Source organism: Aedes aegypti, chromosome 3, assembly GCF_002204515.2.
Source record: "Aedes aegypti strain LVP_AGWG chromosome 3, AaegL5.0 Primary Assembly, whole genome shotgun sequence".
Lineage (NCBI taxonomy): Eukaryota > Metazoa > Arthropoda > Insecta > Diptera > Culicidae > Aedes > Aedes aegypti.
In genome coordinates this window covers 137308363-137331990 of record NC_035109.1, presented here as the reverse complement: position 1 = coordinate 137331990, position 23628 = coordinate 137308363, and the positions used below count along the sequence as shown (strand labels likewise).

General features: G+C 38.5%; 1 protein-coding gene and 1 long non-coding RNA gene across 9 annotated transcripts in view; both read left to right on the top strand.

The window, feature by feature from the left end:
- The window catches only part of LOC23687700 (trithorax group protein osa), a 566458-nt gene that overhangs the window by 53292 nt on the left and 489538 nt on the right, over positions 1 to 23628 (top strand). For 7 of the 8 annotated variants that reach the window (XM_021852024.1, XM_021852027.1, XM_021852032.1 and 4 more), the window contains exon 2: positions 586 to 2311. The exons of the other annotated variant lie outside the window; for it this stretch is intronic. In XM_021852024.1, coding sequence (XP_021707716.1) covers positions 1367 to 2311 — 945 coding nt within the window. In that variant the 5' untranslated portion in view covers positions 586 to 1366. The remainder of the gene's footprint in view (positions 1 to 585; positions 2312 to 23628) is intronic. 8 annotated transcript variants of the gene reach the window in all.
- LOC110678744 lies at positions 7321 to 7576 on the top strand. The gene is made up of 2 exons (XR_002501900.1): positions 7321 to 7462; positions 7525 to 7576. It is a non-coding gene; the product is annotated as an uncharacterized LOC110678744 (long non-coding RNA).

The window sequence follows — 23628 nt, the reverse complement described above, 5'->3', positions numbered from 1 at the left end:
CAGTTATTTACTGAGAGCTTTCTTTGCCAAAGTTGCCATTTTCGCATTCGTATAGGTATCATGTGGCAAATACGATGATATTCTCTATGTCCCGGGAAGTTCAGGGAAGTCAAGGAAATTTACATTACCGAGAATCGAACCAGACACCTTCTTTCAGCATGGCTTTGCTTTGTAACCCCGGACTACCTTATTCAGGTTGCAAGTATTGAAAATTAACTGGCAAGGAATATTTTTGTTTGGTATTTACAGAAATATTCTTCCCCGAGCAGAAGATCGTTTTTATAAAACCATTTCAATTTCTCCTTGTTTTGCTCGGTAAATCATGACCTTGTCATCCTTCTGCTGTTCTTCCATTTTACAGATTTTATCAATGATTTAAAACTAAAAATGTAAAAACATGAAAGGTGTCGCCCTGTAGCTACCTTACTACGCCTCCGACCGCATACATTATGATCAAAATTCCGACCTGGGCTAAAAAAAAACACACCAAGAAATTAACCGAGCGCTGGCCGAAGCCAATCAAAATTGCATAATAATTTGAGCCATATTTTATTCTGTTCCTTCTCCCTTCTCTTCTCATTACAGCTGAATTGTTTCTTCTTAAGAAAAAAGAATCATCGTCACCTTGTACCAGTGAATGCGTGTTGTGTGTTTTAAGGCCAGAAGGAAACCGGGAGCCGAAATCTTCGTCGCCGCCGTGGGTTTGATTGCGTGGTCTGAAGGAAGATTGAAAGCGCAGAAAAAAAAATGTACGTGAAAAAGGTGTGAATAGAAGAATCTGTCTGCCCAAGAGGTTCGCGGAGAGCATCGTTCGAATTAGTGTCGGCCCCTCGCCGGGGCTTTAGTTTGTGTTTTTGCCTAAGTTTGTTAGTTTTCGAAGTTAAGTTTCCTGATACTCGCGAGATCGCATCAACGTCCCTCAATTGGTCTGTGTTTTTCGTTCTCTTGGTTCTGTTTTCGTCCGGTTCTGATCGCGAATGAGTATGAGTGGCCCCCCAAAGGGGTTTTTCAGTGTTTGTGGGTATCGCCCCTAGCCGTAGATGATTAACACGCGAATGAGAAATGAGATTGGAAGATAAGTAGTGTTTAAGGTGAAACAACATCAGCAGCAGTTAGCGTAGAAGGAGTAACGAAAACGTGAGAAGATTGAAGCGGAAATTGCGAATTGGGTTTACTAAACAGCATAGCTCTTAACACAAAGGGAAGATTTGGACGAGGATAATGTGCGTTTGAAGTAAGTGTGTAATTATTACGCGAATTTAATTGTTTGAAACTGTGACAAGCACCCTTCGATTTTGATCATACGAATAAATTGAGCCACGGAGAGTGTGGGTCAAAATGAGCTAAGAGGGGGGGAATACGTACGATGGCACAGCAACAGACTGAAATCAAAGAAAGTATAGGCAAAAGTAATGAAAAAGGTGCTGATAAACAAAAGACAAGTAAAGCAAGTAGTTTACAGAATGGTACCGATACTCAACCAAGTAGAAAGAATTCTCAAAGTGGCCCAATAATGGGTGGCGAGAAAACGAAATCTCCAGTGACCGGTGCCGCAGGAGGCAATGGTGGCCCGGCTCCATCTTCGCCTGCCTCCGGTCCTCCTCATCCACCGCATCCTGGGTCCGAAAATAATCCTGGTATGCACCCTTATGAATCTTCCGGACATCACATGCCGCCTACTAGCAATGCCGGTCCAACGGATCCGAACACTAACAACAAAGACGATATGCATCATCACCCACAGCATCATCCGATGCACCAGCAGCATCCCCAACATCACCAACATCAGATGTACGGTCAACCGCCAATGCAACATCAGCAGTACCCTAGATATCACCATGATCCTAATATGCCCCCTGGAGGACCCGATCCTTATGCCCACTATCGGATGGGGGCGGCACCTGGTGGTAAGCCTGGTTCCATGATTCCTCCAACTAGGCCGCCACCACAGCGATACATGCAAGGTCCGGGACCAGGACAACCACCACAACATCCCGGTGGTCATCCGGGTCAGCAACAGGCGCAAGGTCCCACGCCGACTCTAAACTCATTGTTGCAATCGCACCCGCCGCCTCCGCCACCGCACGGGCAGCATCGCTATCCTAACAGTTACGATCCGAACCAACCGCAGCAGCCACCTCCGGGTCCGGGTCAATCGCCGCAACAATCGGGTCAACAGCAGCAGCAGCCCCCTCCTGGACAGCCTCCGCAGTCGTACGGTGGACACCAGCAAGGGGGATGGGCTCCACCACCCCGTCCCTACAGTCCCCAGCAGATGGGCTCCCAGCAACCGTATCGTCCTCCACCTCCGGTAAGTGTTTGATGATTGATTTGAATAATTGATTTATGATTTGAACTGGTTGTAGAGTTCTTAGATTTTTTTTCTGTGTTATCAGAGCAATACCGTTTTGTCTCAAATTCCGAACAATCCGTTTTTGTATGGCGATTTGGTTGAAATATTTCGCTGAAATATGTCATCAAACTTGCAGGAATTTTCTTAGGATATCTTTTAGAATTATCTCCTGAAGACAGTCCTGGATAGATTTCTTGAGAAATTGATCGAAGAATTCCTGAAGGAATTTTGTGGCTATAGTTTTTACTGTAGAGAAATTTAGGGCTGAAATTTTGAACAAATCCTGATCTGAACAACAGTTTGGAAAAAAATCCTAAGAAATCACTGAGAAACTTACTGATTAAATTTTAAAGATGTCTTAACCGGAAAGCTAGAACGGAATCCTAAGGAAAGCGTTCGAAAAATCACTGAAAGCATTCTTCTAGGCTTTCTTGAGATCTTGAGGCTCAAAGACAAAGTAGGTTATTAGAAATTACTATGGAGAAAAATATTGAAAAATGTTTCAAACACGTTAGTACCGAAATGTGGGTACAAACTTATCATCCCACAATAAAAACTCATTCTTCAAACCATAATAAAGATATTACTGAAGACAGAAATTTAATCTGAAGGATAGGAGAGGAGATATTCATGAGTTTGTTTGCTAATATTTAGCTTCATATGGGATTATAGCCCTGCAAACATCTACAAAAATCCCAAACAAAAATAGCTTAAAAGGGATTTATTTCTTCAGCAACAACCTTTATTAAAGTTTGAAGAATGAGTTTTCACTATCGAATGATAAGTTTATACTTACATTACAGTACTAACGTGTTTGGGACATTTTCAAAATTTCTCCATAGTATCTAAATTGTCTTAAGACCTGGGCCACTCTTAAATCACCGCCGAAAAATCTGAAAATTCCACAGAACACTATTCTTATGGTAAGGATCGTAGAGAAGATATAGGTGATTGGATTTTCAAACATTTTTAAATTTTGAACTGCCCTACTGTACATCCGCCGGCACGTTACCATAATGTTGACTCGGTCGGAATTTGACGCGCCGTTGACATGAGCCACCCAGTCAATGCACTGTTTATCATCCACACACGCGAACTATAAGCGCCATCACCTAGCATTTATCGAAACCTACTTAGTAGTAAAACACATTGCAACGCTTCCTACGAAGAAGCGTCAGCATGCATCGTGTGTAGACAGAGTAGAAGCCGGCCCCACTTTCCATACTACGAATAATGATGTTGGAGACAATGAACGGACGCCGGGTTCTGGCTCCCGTCATCGTAAATCGTTTACGCTCCTATATCACATTGAAATAGCGTTGATGGGACCCGGAACGTGGAAAGCGTAAATTCTTGATAGTTGGCGCTTCTGTGTGTACGCTTATGATGGAATCTGACTCAAGACCACCAACGTTGTAGCCCTATTTATAATGAACCATTAAACCCGTACACTATTTCTGACTTAATTCCTGCCAGAGACTAAGATGATCTAATTACCTTTTCTTATTACTGACATTGTAAACTGCCTTTTAAATTGTTGCACAGAAAACCGATAATGCGTTCAACATCCTTAAACGTCCTTCGACTGGTTGATCTTTTAATACTCATACTTCAGTGCATAATACCGATTCATTGTATGCATCGTAAGGCATATCCTCCCCACAAGGCAAAGAAGATCCTCCGCTGAAGGTCACGGGATACCTCATTCCCGTTTTTTACTCTCGCAATCCTCAACAGAACAGTGTTTGACCGAGTTGCTACCGCCGTCGTCGTCTTCGAAGTGGTGAAAGCAGCCCGATGATGCGACGAACAACGAACGACAACGAGATGTAGGTTTTATTTATAGAAATTTTTACTCTTGCCCCATCCTCAGCCGACGACGTAGTGATGCTTCTGTAAAATGCACACACACGCTAGGAATGCCAGTGTCTGGCGGTTATTTTTAGTGATTACATTCAAATAATCTTTCCCGGCACGGAGTCGTGGCGGAAGTGAAGGTGTCGGGTTGGGAACGAGAAAACCGTTGGAAAAATTTAATCAAACTACGTTTGTTTACTTTTTTTTTAATTTTTTACTTGTATCATTCCAAACATTACATTCTAATACATTCTAATGGCTACCGCTTCTGCTCCATAAGCAGAAGGTTCAATCCCAGACCCGTCGCTTTCCTCGTATTTTATAGTTGTCTTCCACTCTTAATCTATTCGTCCGCAGCATTTTCTAGAACCAGAGACGGACAAAAAAAAATCTTTTCCTACGCTTACTCCTAAACCTTTCCGCATGAACTGGCGTAGATGCAGGGTTATATCCGGTCTACTGTGGATCAGTTTTAAATGCACCATCAGTTCCTCCCCTTCCGCTCATTGGTCTGCATTCTGACGTGGCAGGCGCCATTATTGCCTATAAATAGAAGATCACCAGCACTTATTCACTAAAGGTATCTGTCAGTCCGAAGCAGTCATCTGGTTGGTTCCTTGTGTAAGTGCAGCTGATCTGACGAAACTGGAGTAGCAATCACGGGCGGCTAATCAAGCTCAAGCTCTATTAATTTCCTAAGTTTTATCTGTTCACTATGGATTCTCATTATTCCAATAGTTATATTCTTTGTTCTTGCCAAAACACGCACCTAAATAGCCTATAGAAATTAGGTACTGAGCGAGAATTTCCAAGTCATCTCAAAGCTTGCCTAAATCTTTAGCGTATGTGTACACGCCTTGATCCGTTCATTTGTGGCACAGTGCATCGTGCTGTTGTCGTTAGAAATTATCGTCACCATCGATTCTAACACCGGCGAGCCATCTCGGCGTGTCAAGCCTTTCCATAACGCAAACAGTAGGTAGTTCAAAACGTACAGTCAGTCGTCTCGGGCGAAGTCTGCATGTAGCAACATTGGCCCTGGCATGTTCCCGGCTGTCATGGGAGCCTTCCGGCGAACAGGTTTCTCGCAGAGACATTAGCTGCCATACACGCAGCGATTCCCGCTCCACAGCAACAACATCCAATCATAACAATAACAATAACACTAACGAGATGACGATGAAGTTGATGATGTTCGTGACGATGACAGGCTCATCCAAGTTTATGGGCGTGCGACGAGACGACGAGACGAGGCGAGTGCATCGAACAGAAAGAGTAGAGTGATTGCACATGCTGTGCACTATATGTATCTTAAATCAGATCGACTTACGATCTTAAGTTGGCCCTTGTAAAATCCGCCACACTTACACTAGAGCTATGCGCCGAAATGTGTTTAAACGGCGGCGGTGGCGTATGACGATGCGAAGAAAATTGAAAATTCATATGTTCAAATATAGATGACGAAATCAGGGGGACGCATTTCTCATACAACAGTTTCATACAAGAACAAGTAGCATTTTAAAGAAGGCATATAATTCTTCTTATGAAAAAAGGTCCACCCATAAAATTATGCGAAACATCCTGATGGGAATTGTCTTTATGCGAAACGTCTCGCCTTCGACGAAACTGTTTATGTGTAGTCATAAACATTGACATGTATATCAATTTAAAAATACTAGAAACAATTCATCGTTCAAAATGTATGGCCTACATTCGCTTATGCGGAATAATTCCTGAAACCGGACTGTTTTCTTTTAAAAGACTTGGTCACTCTTTAAATGCAAGACTCTAAAAAGTGCCTATTTTCAATGGAAGGTCTGTAAAGTCACTTCTTTCTTCTCCATGCAGTGAACCATGGTGCTGATCTCTGGAAGCTTCAGAGAAACCTTCAGACTCATTACGCGATTGTTTGGTAGGTTCGTGAGCAGCTTCTGTTCAGATTCCTCGAGAAAAGACTTCAGGATTTTTTGTAGTAAATTTCCTGGAGATTGCTGCTACAATACTTTCTGGAAGATATCCTGACATCGCTTCAAAAAATCCTCTAGAGATTCCCCGGCAATTCACTTAATCGTTCGTCCAGAGGTTTTTCAAAGGATCTTAGGGAAATTTCTCCAGAATTCAACGCAACTAGGGCGACTTTTTGTATGTTTGGGAGCTTTGTTCTTTTCAATATGGGTGGTTTTCTAAAACCTATTGGGTTCAAAATTTGCACCAATACATTTAGCCTATAAGTGGGTTTACTGCCGAGTTTTAGATGATTTGGTCGACAAAAATCCCTATGACGAAGAGAGCAAATCGGCCAAAAACACGAAAATTCCCCCACGCTCAGTAATTTCCACAGAGAATACTTTTATCATTTCCCCTAAGACTATCCCAGGATTTACTTCAGAAATTTTTCCATCAATTTCTTCAGTAACTTTTATAGCAGATCTTCCAAATATTCCTAGAGGAGTTCTTCCAAGAAATTCCAAAAGATTTTAATTACTTCTAAACCTTAAGTATGTTCATGTAGGGTAGAAGCCCCGGTTTTGGACAGCTTCTGAGCAAATATTTAGAAAAATGGAAAACCCCATGAGTAATACGTCAAATGAAAGCTTTCAATCCATATTAGGTATGATAAATATCGGAACTGATCAAAAATCCTCTTGAAAATCGCGTTGGTCAATAAAGGTTAAAGAGTGGTCAAATTGGAAATACCCTTAGTAGAGATGGGCAAAATGATCAAATTTTGAGAGCGAATCGTAGGTGGCTCACTCACAAAAGTGAATCGACTCTTTCGATTGATTCGATGACTCATTCATAAAACCAAAAATAAATCATGTAAATTACACAAGAAACAAAAAGTATAACAGTTTTTTATGAGATTATTTTTCGTACAGCAGCTTTAACTATTAATACATGTCCGTTTTGTTTGACTATGACAATAGACCATTTCCGTCAGACCCAACACCCATGTTTTATATTTTTTCTCGAAAGATAATGATTTCTAACTAACATTTGCGTTGTTATTTTTTCTTTTTCTGTATTCTTGAATTTTTTATGAATTTTCAAAAATTGACAATTTCACCACTTTTGGAGACATGCGGAACAAGAATGGTAACCCTAATGGTGTTGAATAAATCTAAAAACTGATAACCCTATGCTCAGCTTTTATTTACATTTTGAAACGTCAGAAAACTCATATCACAACAAACGGCTTCGATGGTTCAGTTTTCTCTTGAAAGTTGGAATTTCAGCTAGGAATTATCCGAGGTATTATCCAGCCGACAGTATATTAAATTTCGTTCTTGACGGGGTATGTTATTCGTTCACAGGATAATCGTAAGAAATGAGGCAGCTGTAGATTACTAGTTCTACATTATTAAAGAAAAAGGGTAACGCAATTTTGATCGCATCGCGGCATAGTCACAGCTTGTTTACTTGACGGACGCAAACTCCCCGACAAAGAGTTCCACCAACAAGATGAACATGTCCCAGGCGATGGACAATGCCATGGAACTGGACAGTTAGGTGTCGGTCTTCGGCGAATCATCACGCTCGGTTGTTTGTGCCGCTCTCGGTGAAACCTGCAGTAAAAGCACGGCTCAAAAACTCAATTTTCAACACGTCGGTGTGAGCAAAATGTTTCTGGGTTTACGATCGGCGTGACAATCACCGTAACATCTACCATTGTTGAGATGCAGTTTGCGGACTCTACCTTCCCAGCATTAGATCAAATTATGAATGAGGCCGTAAAGTACCGGTACAGGAGCGCAAATTCTTCGACTGTGGATCGTGAACCGTCCGGGCACCTTGTGGAGCGTTTGGTTATGGGGCTTGCTTTGGCGCATACACTTGGATTGAACGTGGTTGTGCCACAAAAACCGAACAAAGCCTAAGGACTCCTGCTGACGTGTGAAGGATCCTTGCATCGTTTTTGAACTGAAGATTGATGAAATGCCTGGAGGATCGATGCAACATGGAAGCCAGTTGGAAAAGCAGATGTTATTTGAGTTGGCAACAAAATTACCCTAACGAGGAACGCAGATCCATGTGATAAAGGAAAAGTTCGATATGACAAAGAAAGTGTACGGAGTCAACTGCTAGGAGGTCTATCTGATGCGAAAACCCCTTTTCAGCTAGTGTTTAAACTGTTCTACATCCCGGAAGAGTTTCGGTGCCAGGCCGGGATCAAAAAGGTGATCGATTATTGAGAAGAGCTGGGTCTACGGATTTTGATGGATATCTGTCTTCCAGGGAAATAACTATAGGGTTATCATTAAAAAAAAAGACGTTCATCATAAGGTATGGGAAAAAAATGTGACAGAGAGTAGGACGGGGTGTCTAGGAATCCTGATGGACGTCATTTGTCAATATTCCCTGGTTCCCTCCCTTTCTTGGCATTACGTCCCTACTCGAACAGAGCCATCTGTTAAGTTTAGTGTTCTTCAACAGTAACTGTTGATAACTGAGAATTTCTTTGCCCAATGTTTCGCATGCGTAAATCCACACGCTTAGGGAAGTCGCGGAAATTTCCATTACGAAGAGATCCTGGAACGACCGACGATCGAACCCAGATACTTTCAGCATAGTTTTGCTTACCATTAGGCTAAGAAAGGACCCATTCCTGATGGGTATATACAGAAAAAAAATTCACTGGTGTCTTCCAATCCGATTTAGGGGTCGATATTGTAAGCTGAGTCGGTCAAAATGACTCGACTGAAGTCGTCCGGGCTTATTCTACTCAAATAAAGTGACTCTCCATTTGGCTTACACGGCGAGTCACTGCATTCGATTTGAATATTGTCGCCTCGCTACACAAAACCCTGAATCAAAAAAAAAAGATAAAATCTACAAAAAAGAACTTAAATATTATATTTTTTCGTTGTTTTATTTATATGATGTAGTGACGTAACCAGAAATTATTTCTAGGAACATGAGGGATCTCGAGAAGAAATTCGATTTTTTTTTTGACCAGCGTGCACAAAAAAAACTTTATTCAAGACCCCTTTTATTACCTACGTCCCAAACTGGTAAACCATTCATATTGTATATTGCAATATTATCTCAAATGTATGTATAAAAACATAAAAAAGGAATTTCAAAAAACATACTCCGGATAATCGAGTCTTAAATTCCAGATAATCGATTCGCCGAAGAGTCTCCGGATAATCAAGCCCGACATGTAAGTTTAATTTTTTAATTACAAAATTTCAATTTTTCTATACCCGTGTTAGAAAATGGAACATTAGTTAATTATTTTTGAATTAATAGCAGTTTTTCATTTTGCTTTTTCATCTACAAATATTTTAAACATTTAAGTTTAGGTAAGTAACAATCGTAAATTAAGTGTACTTTGTTCTACTATTTGAATATGTGATATAAAATTTGAAAACTCAATGTTAGGCAGAAATTCATTTTATAATCTGCTATTATTTCGAACAAATTTATCTAGTATCTAACTTTCCGACAGTGGCTTAGAAAAATTTACACAAAATTGAACATATTTGTAGTTTGGTGAAGTAAATTTTAACCCGATTGCTTGAAAGGGAACACCAGAGCATGCCAAATTTGAACATTTTGCATGACAATCGATATGTGCTGCTATTATTTAGAACAGCACTGTAGTTTTTAACTGCTTTACAACCCTCATAAGCATAACTCGGGAATAGTAATGGTTTGCTGTTGAATAATAAAATTAATTAGCTTTTTAAAAGTATGTACATTTTTCTAAGATCCACAATAATGGGGCCACAGACAAACAGACGTAACAGCTAGAACAATTATCAAATTAAATTATAGTCACGTGAACATTTACGCCCAATGCTAAAAATACCTCATTTGGCCAACCACGAACTAGGTGGCGGTAGTGAGCAAACGTCAAACTCGAACAAAGGCGACGCGAGCGCCTCAAGTGGCCCGTCGGCCAACTACCAAATATTAAAATTGGGCGCTATTCTGCAGTGCGATGAAAATAATCAGAGTGTTACGTCTGTTTGTCTGTGATGGGGCTAACTACAGCTAAAAAAATATTTGTTTCTTCAGCAATTTCCTTAACTTTTTTAAAGAATGAGTTCTCACTAAGAGATGATGCGTTTGTACTTATAGTAATTACACGTTGGGAAATATTTTTACAATTTATCCATAGTAAGTTTTATATAAACCTACATTATCTTTGGACCACCTTCAAATCATCACCGAAAAAGTTGAAATTTTCACAGGACATTTTTTTTCGTAGAGATGGTACGGAAGATATGAGAACAAAAAAAAAAACAAATATAATCCAAACATGAATCAGGATACAAAAGTTTACATAATTTGTATTTTTTAAATCCGGCCCATCATGTTTCAATAAATATATATTTTTTATGACTTATTACTGCTCGTATTACTGTATGCATTTCATAGTTTTTTTTATGGAATTTCGTTAGAAGCTAATGCAGCTAATTTGCCCAAAGAGTTTATTTAATGAATCATCAACGGCTTAATGGAGGAATTCCATTTTCCATAAAAGTAGTATATTATTATTATTATTATTATCTTTATTAGGGAGATGTTCAGCCATTGGCTGATTCATCTGCAAAAATTAGTATGTAATAATACCTTTAAGAATTAAATCTGGAATTTTTAAGGATTACCTCAGAAATTACTCCAGCGACTTCACCCTGAATTTCTTCAGGGATTCCTTCAGAGATTTTTTCACGAATTTACCAAGAAAATCCTGGAGCTATCAAGTGATTTTTCAATCGTTAAGGACATTTTCAAGAACTAAAGCAATAATTTCTCCAGAGATATCTCCACTAATTTCTGAGGATTTCCTCCACAATTTTAGTTCAGTTTTTCAAAGATTTGAACCAAGTATTTCTCTAAGGATTTCTTTAGAACGTCAAAGAATCCTTCTATGATTTCTTCAGAAAGTCCAGTGGAAGTTCGTTGAGGAATTCCTCAAGGAAGTTCTCAAAGTAATTACCAAGGTTTTTTTTAGGGAATTGTCAAGTACATTTTTTAGGACATTTTTGGTGATATCCATCCCTGAAAGAATCCTGAACTTATCTCTACAACAAATCGTCTAGTAAGCTCTAGTAATCTCTGATGAAACTTCTGCAGCAATTCTCAATGAACTCTTGTGAGAATCTTTTAAATCTCTGCTTTTCAGTATGGATTGAAATTTTAGATTAACTGCTTAGATAAATAATAAACAATAATCAATTGAACATCTGAGTACAATTCTGCTGGATTTCCTTTTGAAACATATGCCCGAAGGAACATGTGTAGAAATTTCCGGAATATTCAAATAACTAATGTATTATTTGTTAGTTTGAAACCTCAAAGCAAATTTTGAAGAATCCACGTAGTTTGACTAGAAAAATTACAGTGTACGCATATCTAGCAACGTGCGCAATTTCGGATATTTTCCAGAGTGATCTTTGTAACAATCCTAGTTAGATCTTTCGAATCATAAATCAATGAAACTAGTGACTTTAAGATTCCGTTTTGTTGGAATAAAAAATAGAGACCTTCCATTAAAATAAAGACCAAGTTTTTCAAAAGAGATCTGCTACCAGCACTGAAAATTTTATTCAATAAATTGAGAAACATACTTGTTTCTCGAAAATTGTCTATTTCAAATGTACCTTATACTTTTGTATTCGGGAGAAGAGGGAAATAATTGCACCGCTATCGGAGACAGAGCTGGCATACGTGGGCAGGGCATACCACTGACCACCACCGCCAACGGACCAGGAACACTTGCGCCTAGGTCCGTTCCATCTCGAATACGTGCGATGCGATATCAACGAGATCCAAAAAATCTACGTTGCGTTGCAGCTGCTGGTAAGCTTGGTCACGGTTTTTCTGCACCGTCTCAGGGAACACCTCGGTAAAAGATGATCGACTGGCCTCTCGCCCGTTTCACCATTCCTTATTTAGAAATCAGGATGCCGAAGCTTTCGTCGCTGGTTATGGCTTTGTGGTGTTTCTGCTAGTTATGGTGATGGTTGTGTAGGCGCCTCCGCATGATGGTAAACTTGGTGCCGGGCAGTCATACTAGGATCCGGTCGTCATCTTACAGTAAATCCTCAACTGCAAGCACACAAGAAACAAGCATCGATTTATTTAATTTCACTTTTTCGCTCTATGATTCTTACCATTCATGTTTTGCGTCCAAGTGTGACATTATTGAAATCACTTCTTCATCCACTTCAGCACGACTTTGGATGGATCAGAATTCATAATCCATTCATCCATTCTGCGCCGCTGTAACCATTCGTTCACATCAAGACACGAAAAAGACATGCGACCGAAATAATCCTTTCTTCGATTCCTGTGATGGAAAGCTGGAACCGCTGGAACTTTATCGAATTTGACGGAACTTTCTTCTAGGTCAAGATTCTAGATTTACTAAACTAGTAAAATCCATAACATCTGTGCTAGGTTATGTAAACATAAACAAAAACTTATCTGTCATGATTGGTAGTCAGCTGTTGAGCCAGCTGATCATGAGTTCACCACAACGTGGTGGTAAGATCATGGGGAACAGGGGGTCGAGAGGGATAACAGCATGAAAATTTTTTTTGGAGACCGTGGGGTAAAACGGCGTGCCGCCAGTTTTTCATTGTTTTTCAATAGTTAGGGGCTTCAAACCATATGGGTCACTTAGGAAAGTTTGCTAAGTAAATTGAAAGAAAGCATATGGGCTAATAAAATTTTTTCACGGAAATGGTCTATTACAACTCGAAAATATAATTCCTAGTAAATTTTTAAGCCCTCTTCCAAAATATCAGGTGCAAATGAATCATGACTTTTTTAAAATGAGTCGACTCTTTTGAATGATTCGTGAGTGAGTCGCCCATCTCTAACCCTTAGCAAATTATATGTATCAATGTCAAAATTATAAGGATAATATTGTTTCTTTTATTTTCCGAATTTATTTTGACGAATGAATGTAATTAATATGGCGATATTGGAGTAGCAACCACGGGCGGCCAATCAAGCTTAAGTTTAAGCTCATTATTTTTGAAAGAATCTCCGAAGAAACCCTTGCAGAAATTCATTTGGGATTTCCTAAAAGAATCTCCAATGAAATTCTTTTAGGAAACCACGGAGGTGTTCGTGGAGAATTCCAGGATGAGCACCCGGGAGAATTTCCGGGAGTGACGTAAAATTAATCGACGGCGCACAGGTCTACACTACACGGTTATTCGAATAAGCATAAAGCGATGGCGGCGTTGGGGTGCTGGTGGTGGAAGCTTTGATTGACGTTCCGGGAAGCGGTGGCACGGATTCGTGGGGAAGGGACGTTACAAATGGCGCTATAATGCGTGTGGAATGATATGCGCACCCCGTGGCAAAGATAGTGACAGAGAACTGTGCTGATAGTTAGTCGACTAAGGGTAGGGGATGAAAGGTTGAATCATGCAGAGTGCATATGCACTGCTTTCCCTGCCCAGTAGTTATGGTGCGCGTTCTGCGGTGCATCGCCAAACAACGTTCGTATAATAATTAAATGGACTGGTGACCGGCCGTCTGTAATATGCACTCTACTGCTACCAAGCTTTAGGTGGAGAATGAAGAGGATGGGTGTTTTGTGATTTGTGGTATTGATTACCACCTGCCTGGGATTGTTTCTGCTTTCTAGTCTTGTCGTTGGACTTTGCCAGGATTGAGAACTTGATGCGAGAGTTTCCGGTATATTAAATATTCAGCTTTCGCTTTAAAGTACGCAAATTGTTGAAATTTGTTGAACGAATTTGAATTTAGGAGTAGGCCGCTTAGAAGATACCCTCAGTATATAGTGCCTGTGATTTTTAGGCAACAATGGCGCCTGCTACGTCAGTATGCAGACCAATGAGAGGAAGGGAGAGGAACTGATATTGTATTGAAAACTGGCCCACGGTAGACCGGATATACCGCTACATTTACGCTAGTTCATACGGGAAGGTATAAGGGTAAGGTTATTCTATGGCATAGAAGCTTGCTTTTTGCCTATGTATCAGACCTAAGAAAAGGCGTGATATAATGATGGAAAGTAGAGAAACGGTTTATTATCCGTCTCTGGTACTAGCGTTTGCTATGAACGAGTAGTTTGAATGTGATAAATTAAGAGTGGAGGATAGAAGTAAAAGATACCACTACAAAGTACGAGGAAAAGGACGGGCCTGGAATTGAATCCATGACCTTCTACTTATGAGGCAGAAGTGGTAGCTGTTAGACCACCAACCCCTTTTAAGAAAACAATACTGGTTTAGTTCTTGAAGAGGAAATCTTAGTTCTAGGAAAAATTTCGTGAGAACTAAAGAATTTTTTGAGAAATTTAAATTTCCTAAATAAATCTTTGAATGATTTTTTGGAAATATCGTAAGAAGTATTCCTGGTTGAATTTTTGGTTTGGTTGAAGTCCTTGAAAAAATACTAGATCAACTCACGAACATATATTTCAAGTAAAACCTGTACCATAGAACAAACAGTTGAATTACATTATATTAAAATTTCAGGAGTAGTTACTTCAGAAAAATCGTTTCTCGGGATGACTTCCGTTTTAGGCAAATATATTACTAACATTATTCAATGTGCTTTGTACTACGTTCAGAATAGAGCTGATATTACGTAATATAGGCTCTCTCTCTTAGAATTCAAACATCTAGTTTTCACTTTAAATGAGAAGTATGACGATATACTATCTTAGGCAATATCAGCATTAGCCAAACCGAATATAACATTGTCTAGAAGACCTGACAATTATCACTCAGCCCTGAAAAATGGCGTATTTAAAAAAAATACACGGTACTAAAAGCTGCATAATTTTAATTTTTAAACATTTTACAGAACATATTTTGTAGTCAAGGAAAGCAGTGCCACGTGTCAGTTGCCATGGATATGATAGCTGTTGAGTTACTCTTTTATATGCAAGCTGAAAATGTTGCCCCTATTTGCTCCTGTAAATGTTAGAGATAGGTAAAATAGTCGATTTTTCAACATTAAATATCACATAACTCCGAAAATATAAGAGATACAATTTTTATTCCTTCCGAAGAAATGCGTATTTTATTGATTCAACTTTGTAGAACATAAGAAAAAACTCAACAATACTCGGAAAAAATATAACAAAAAAACTAGTTTTAAGGGGTCGTTCATAAAAAATGACCCATATCTCTTAAAATTCAATAGATAGAGCTAAAGTGTATTCTGCAAATTTTCATGTAGTGAAATTATCTGCAACTTTGTCGAAGACACCATTTGTGTATCTTCACTTTTGCAAAAAATTATAATTTAATAATTTCTTAAGAAGGGCTTCAACATCCCGAACAACTTCTCTGAAGACACCATACCTCTAAAACCAACTTTTCTGGTGCAAAACATTTTCGATCACGAACTTAGGCCTTTGGAAGCACTGTGCAGTGCCTCGGTACCGTGCTGGTGGTCCGACCTACGATTGCAACGATTCAAACGGAATATGTTTTCATCCAAATCGTGCACACAGGCTTAGTTCGCTCTGCTGATTTATGGATGGTCAATGAACGACTGAAACTCCGCACATGGACGATCTATTCGCACGCCCCCTTGGACATCCATGGGACCGGGCGAGCGGAATGGAAAAAGACAGCGAGTGGTTTTTGATGTTTATTTATCAAATCAATTTTATTGGACCCATCGTCCGGTGAGAAGTGATCGACCGGCTCTGAACGTGTGACGATTTCATGATGGAAACGAATGCCATGGTTTGTGATGATGGAGACCAAAGCCAAAGGTGGTGGAAGCGTCCTAATGTTTGTTTTAGTTTGCCTCTGGTACCCTACCGTTTGCTGCACAAACATGGATTTTATTTAGATTTATTCTGTGCTAATGTGACTTCAACCGGTTGAAGTGGTAGGGAAAAGTCGAGTAAGGTGGATGTTTTCGTTAGAAGTCAAATGCTACTCTTCATCTACGAGTTGTAGAATTGTCCATGGTATGCTAATTACTTAGTCAAAAGTTTTTTATGTTGTAAGACTTTGCTCCTCTGTATTACCATATTTTACTATTTCTTTTGTCATAAACTGTGGTGGATTCTTCCACTTGAATGAATGCTCGGGGTTATATTTCGTATCGAATAAAAAAACTTGTTCTGGTTGTGCGATAATTGTGCTGAGAACTCCCATTTTCGAATGATTTCTAATAAAGTTGATGAAAAATCGCCTCTTACTTCGCTTACAACGGCTATCTCAGAACTGCGAACCGAAATTAAGCAACTACATGCTAAACCCGCAGCATCTCCAGCAGTTACCCCACGTTGGTCTACTATCGTTCAAAAAAGAGGTACTAAACGTCCTCGTATAATTGAACCTAATACGCATGCTCAGGATAGTTGCCGTGTCGGTTGCAAGAAGGCTCAGGAAAATGGAAATGTTGTATCGGTACCGATTTGCAAACCTGAAGCTGAGAACTTGTTTTGGCTATATCTGTCGAAGATTCGTCCTGACGTCACTGTAGAAGCGGTACGCGACATGACGAAAGCGAACCTTGGCATTGAAGACGACCCAAAAGTGATTAAACTCGTCCCGAAAGATAGAGATATCGAGTCGCTTTCGTTTGTCTCTTTTAAAATCGGACTAGATCCTTCACTTGAAGATAGAGCGCTTAACCCCGATAATTGGCCTGAAGGATTATTGTTTCGAGAATTTGTTGACTACGGAGCGCCAAAATTTCGCCCCCCGCTGAAGTTCAACACACAATCACCGTTGACACTACATCAAACAACAATATCGCCAATCACCCCCGTCATGGATTTGAGCTGATTTTTGTCATCCCAGGACGCAACTGCTTAAGTATTTCGGAAGCCTCGGATTCCCCCAACACAGTCCCGTTATTCCTGCCTTCGTTCATCAGCCGTCCTGGTCCTGTGTTTGGGTGCGGAGATGAGGTCTTCCAAGCTATTTCGGCAGGCAAGTACAGTTGCAAATTGAACATTTCCCTTCCGTTAAAGTGCCCTACTTCCAGCAGCTTGACGTCCATTCACATCTATTCGTGCTCACATCTTCGACATACGAATTTTTCAAGCATGCGTAGCCAAGCTGTAGATTCGATTTATCATCAAGCATCATCGTTAATCAAAATTGTATCAACGTTCCTCGAGCTACCGGGATGCACGCCTGCAAGTCTCAAGGAAGCCCTTAATCCTCTCGCCGCAGTCGAGCTTTTCCTGCCAGCAGGGCTGGTAGCAAGTCACTTTTTAGTGACTTGGTCACTTTTTCCGACCTGGTCACTAAAAAGTCACTATTTTCAACAAAAAGTCACTAAAGTCACTTTTTTCACAAAAATGGTCACTAAAGTCACTTTTTTTTCGTGATCTGATGAGTATTAGAGTGCGGCTTATTTTTCAAAAGTTCTCAAAACCAAAAATTCGTGTGCTCTACTGAATTCAAATCACATTAAAACAGAAACTTCAAAATCTGAGCCAAAAATATTAACATTTAGAGGTGGCGCAAGCGTCTTGAAGTTGATTTTTCAGGTTATAAAAAATGACGTTCAGTGAAGTACACATAACTTTGTTATTTTTCAACCGATTTTAAAAATTTTAGCATCAATACATTCAAAATTGAATTTGTGAAAACTTCATTGAACACCAAATTTGTCTAAAATCAAAACAAGTTTTAGTTAAAAGTAATTTATTCCAAATTTTCCCTCATTTTACTAAAAATTTCAACTTTGTTTGACCATAACTTCATGATTACTCAACCGATTCCAAGTCTTTTTACATGTTTATGAAGCTAATTCAATTGTTTTCAAACCTTTCATACATCACATTTTACTAAAAAAATGTCTTGACCAAGTTATTCAGCAAAAACTGCACAAAAACATGTTTTTTTTGATAAATGACAGATTTTCAAATTTTTGCCAGTATATTATCTCTAGAGCTGAAACTGGTTTTTCTCATTTGTTAAACCTTTGGGAAGGACTTTGCAACAATTTTTAAATAATTGTTCAACAAAATTATGTTTGCATATGTTAAAAAATATATGCACTATTCAACTCGTAATTAAGGCAAGATGCTTTATTTATTTAAGTTTTGTAGAAAAAAAATGCAATTTTCAGCAAAAATAACTTAAATAATCCCAAGAAATTTGATTTTTTCATTAAAAACCATGTTTTTGGGTAGTTTTTGTTGAATACCCAAGTCAAAATTATTTTTTAGAAAAATGTGTTCTATGAACAGTTTAAAATCAACTAAATTTGCTTCAAAAACATGTAAAAAGATTCGGAATCGATTGAGTTTTAATGATGTTATGGTCGAACAAAAATGATTTTTTTTAGTAAAATGAGGAAAAATTTGGATAAAAGTATTTTTAACTAAGAAAACTTTTAATTTTAGACAAATTCGAAGTTTTACAAAGTTTTTATAAATTTAATTTGAAAAATAATGCTGCTAAAAGTTTCAAAATTGGTTGAAAAATACCAAAGTTATGTTTACTTCACTGAACGTAATTTTTTATAACTTGAAAATTCACCTTCAAGACGCCTGCGCCACCTCTAAATGTCAATATTTTTGGCTCAGATTTTGAGGTTTCTCTTTTATTGTGATTTAAATTCAGTAGAGCACACGAATTTCAGGTTTTGAGAACTTTTGAAAAATAAGCCGCACCCTAATGAGTATGAAATTAAAGGCAGGTTACCTTTCCAAACATCATCAAAACTCCTCCGGAGAATAAGACGGAGATTGTTAGAAATAACAACCAAAAAATTCAAAGAGTTTGTCAGAAACTCGTACAGAACTTCTAAAGCGAGTACTATTAATAATTTAAGAAATTGTATTTGAAATTCCAATAAATAAACTATACATTTTGAATTTTTTTTTCGACATATCGATCTATTTTGCTCGAAGTAAGAGGGAGCATGGAGAAGAAAGCAATGAATACTAGATGGATAGGTACCGTAAGGGAACGGCGAGAGAAATTGGATTAGATGTTGAAAAGGGCATACCATATAAAACAGTGTTACTTGAAACGTCACTTCCTTGTAATAGATCGATATGCCGATAAATAAATTCAAAATAAAAAATTATCACGGTCGATACCTTTGTATGTAAGAAAATAAACTATACATTTATCCATGAATCAACTCTTGACACTGTTTTTCATACGGCTTTGGTAAACTATTTTCTATACATAAACACGTCTCTATAATGAATGCTTGAACGTTGTTGAACAATAATAATTAATTACTAGTGATATCGGTGGCTATTCCAAATAATCAAATCCACATGTTCATACAATAACAAATTAGCGTTTACTTCTGTGGTTTACTGTTTGTTTTATAATCTAAATATGCAAAATTAGTCATTTTCAGGGTCGTAGATCAGATAAAACGTGTAATTACGAGCCGCCACTGAGTGATATGATTGTTTTCAAAACCTAATTCATTTATTCAAACGATCAGTTAAAATATAGATATTTTAATATGAATGGAATAATTTTCTAATTCGGTTTATCTCGAATTTGTCAATAATCAGTTGCGTTTTGGAGTTAAGGCCCAAACGCATTGATAGCGGAATGGCAACGGAAAGCGTAACCGGTTCGCCAGCATGAACTATAACATGCTTGTCGACTCAGTGTCAGTTCACTTTCATTCGTTGACAACTCAGTCGAGATGGTGTGATCCATGCTGGCGAACCGGTTCCGCTTTCCGTTGCCGTTCCGCTATCATTGCGTTTGTGCCTTTACTGTTGTTTATTTGGAAGAAATGGTTTAATTTTACAGACATTTTGCCACGAATTTAGCTTTTGAACTTTGAATTCTATCAGGATTTTTATCAGACTTGTTTGAAATTCATTCACGATTGTCGCCAAAATTTTGTCTACAACTAAAAATTTTCCCTCGAATTATTCCACAGATTTGATGAGAAATGCTTCAAGTAATTAGTTTTGCATCTCTACTTCAAAATCTTCAATGATTTTTTGCCAGTGAGGTTGCTAATGAACAGGAATTTTGCTAAAAATTGTATCCGGGGTTTGTTTACTCCATACTTGTAACATTCGACCAAAGTAGGCATTGAGTAAATGGAAAACCATACATTTTATGGCAGTATGAGTAGAAACTAAAATTTCTAAAAAATACCAGAGACTCAAAAGTGCATACCCAATATTGGGTGAATAGTCAGAAAATATTATTGATAGGAGTTTTTTTTCTACTACATTACGAGGCTCATGTATATTATCAATGTGACGGTTATGCTGCTACATGTAGCAATAGCGTTAGCGTTAGCGTTAGCGTAGTTACGGTATACTTCGTAGATTGGATACTAGCAACATTCATGTTTATTTTTAATAATCTCGTCCCGACTACTTTCAAGAACAAGGCAGGGGAGTATACCTTGTTCAAATCATAAACAAGAATACTAAAAGCATGAATATCGCTATTCCCGGCCACGCCCATCTTTACCGTAACTTGGGATAGGGGAAGGAAATGTTGATGTAGCACTTACTTAATGAGAGGCCACCGACTCAGCGACACCCTCATAAGTGCTACGGAGTTGGAGGTTGGGGAAGGTATATTGTCAGGATTCGCCTAGAAAGCTGGCGATAGACCATAAATATTTGTTGTTTAAGCGTTTTCAAATTAATCTTTTGAATGCCGGCAATCAAAAGAGAAAACAATAGCTTATTTATAGTATAAATAGTATTTCGCGAAATGCTTGTCGATTGTGCAGTAATATTTTTGCTCAATAACCAGTAAAAAGCAAAACCGATCCCTCCAGGGTCATCGGATTGTATAAAATAACGATACGCGTAAAAAAATAAAAAAAATCACGCCTATTGAAAAACTGTACTGTGCCCATTGAAAAACTGTACTGGGTGGTACTGTATTCTTAGATAATCGAAAAACGAAAGGAAGCGCGTTCGAACTAAACACCCTGGGATAACACAGTCGGTTTTTCTGCTCAAAATTATACGAAAAGCAGAATCGATCCAGGGTCATCGAACGGTTAAATAGCATTCACAACCGATTGTTAGTTGCGTAACACCCGCCCGGACAGAATGCGCAATCTGAACATAATTATCAAACTCCTAAAATAACATTTTCCGTTCAAGAAACGATCAGAAGTTCCACGACGCGGACAAAAACGATCCGGAAGGCTCACAAAAGAAAAAGTATCATACTGGAACAAACTCACCGGATTGATTCTCTAAATTTATGTGCTGCCTGTCACTTCCGGATGGTTCGGTGAACTTAGGGCAGCCAAAAACCAACAGTACTGAGGACACAAATCAAACAAATCACTTTTTCATTTTTCACTTTTCACTATTCCATTTCTGAATGTAAAAACTGTCCTGCTTGGGCTTTACGAAGCACTACCCAGCAAGACGCTCCAAAACAGGAAAAAAAAACCTCCGGCGACGAAAACATGCGCGAAATTGTGAGCTAAATCTATCGGACGACGCAAAACCGAACTGTCCTGCTTGGGCTTCACGAAGCACTACCCAGCAAGACGCTCCAAAACAGGAAAAAACAAAATAAAAATCTCCGGCGACGAAAACATGCGCGAAACCATGAGCTAAATCTATCGGACTACGCAAAACCGAACTGTCCTGCTTGGGCTTCACGAAGCACTCGACGGTTATGCTGCTACATGTAGCAATGTGACAAAACAACTTTTAAATTTTCTAGAACATACTCACAGATAACAGTAAGTTGACTGAAACTGTTTATCATTTGATGACTCTCCACTAGAGTGTTCATTTCCCGGTCATTTTGTTCGTCCCGGGATTTGGGACAAAAATCTTGGCTTGTCTCGGGAAGTGCTGAGATCCCGGGATTTATAAAATGTTAAATAAAACTAGTATTTTGATAGAAATGGAATTACAAATCCACCAATACAAAGTTTTTAAATGAAATAAAAAGATAATGTAGCTTTCCAATAATTATAACAAATCATATTTCATATATGGTTTTCGTATTCTGTTGATGTAACTTAATAAAAAGCAAAACTTAGCTTGACTAATCATGGGTTTGCTAGTGTTTTTTTTTTCTCAAATTCTCTATTCTGCCCATAACACTTGTCAGTATCATGTTTGCTTGGATTCCTATTCACATGGGACAATAGAAGTATGGTAAAAAATTAAGTCATAATATTTAAGCAATTTGCTTCAGACATTTCAAAACTCATCAAAACTTTAGAACAAAAGAAACAATTAAAGATAATTGAAGGTATTGTAGAATATCATGCCAAAAGTTAATAAATGAAAATTATTGATCGAAGTTTAGATGTATTTTCAAATTATCTTTCTCAGTATTTGCTTACAAAAATGGCTAATGATGAAGAGAAAAGCATTAAAGCTTAGTAGCCCGTCATTCGTTGATTTTGCATGCCATGTTGATTTTGCAGCTCGCAATTTCAAAGTGATAAAACTCAGTCAACATAAGTAATATTGATTCGAAAAAGTATCACTACTTGCGCTTACATGCAGAATGTATGCGGATACTATTTCGGTTATCTCAGTGTAAAACCAAGCGGTTTTCTTTGTTTCACAATCGTGAGATGAATTAGCCACAATCATCGATGCCTAGTACAAATTTCAATGACGGTCTACTTTGCCTTAAAACTTTACAACTAGACAAATAAAAATATGTGTTTCTTACTTGGTACTTATCTTATCTTATCTTATCTTGAAAATAATTATTCTTTTCAATGATGGTTTTCTATTTTATCAAATAAGAAAAATGTCATTGTTTTTTATTGAAGTTTAGTGGTTTTCATCAAACTCTACGTACATTTCGGGAATCCTTCTTTCGATCAAGCTACAAAAAACAGTGATTTTTGTCAACCCAATTGTCAAAAATGACGAATGTGATAAATATGCAGTAGATTGGTTTATATACACATAGAAAGTATTTTATTTCTAGCCATTTTTATGACCAATACTTGTAGTTTTGAAGTCACTTTTTGGTCACTATTTGGCCACTATTTGGTCACTTTTTGGTCACTATTTTGATCATTTTGGTCACTAAAGTCACTATTATTTTGCTGTCTAACTGCTACCAGCCCTGTGCCAGCGATCAACAGCCATCCCGGTCCTGTTGGCGAGTATGGAGAAGGGGTCTTCCGAACCTCAACCGCAGGCAAGTATACGTGCAATAAGGACATCTCTTCTCCGGTAACATCCATCGTTTCTAGCCAACCAATATCATCGTTCATGCGTACTACAAGCAACTTCTATGACTCACCGGTGCCAACCAGGACTATTTCAACAATTGACCAACTACCGGGATGCATGCCTGCAAGTCTGATGGAAGCCCCTGATCCTCTCATCACAGTCGAGAACTTCCCGCCAGCGTCCTGCAGTCATTCCGGTCCTGTGTATGAGTTCGGAGAGTCTTCCAGCCCGTTCTAGCAGGCAAGTACTTCCATGAATCAACAATTTCTCTGCCTGATGAGAATGCTTCTTCCAGCGTATTGATCCGAAATGA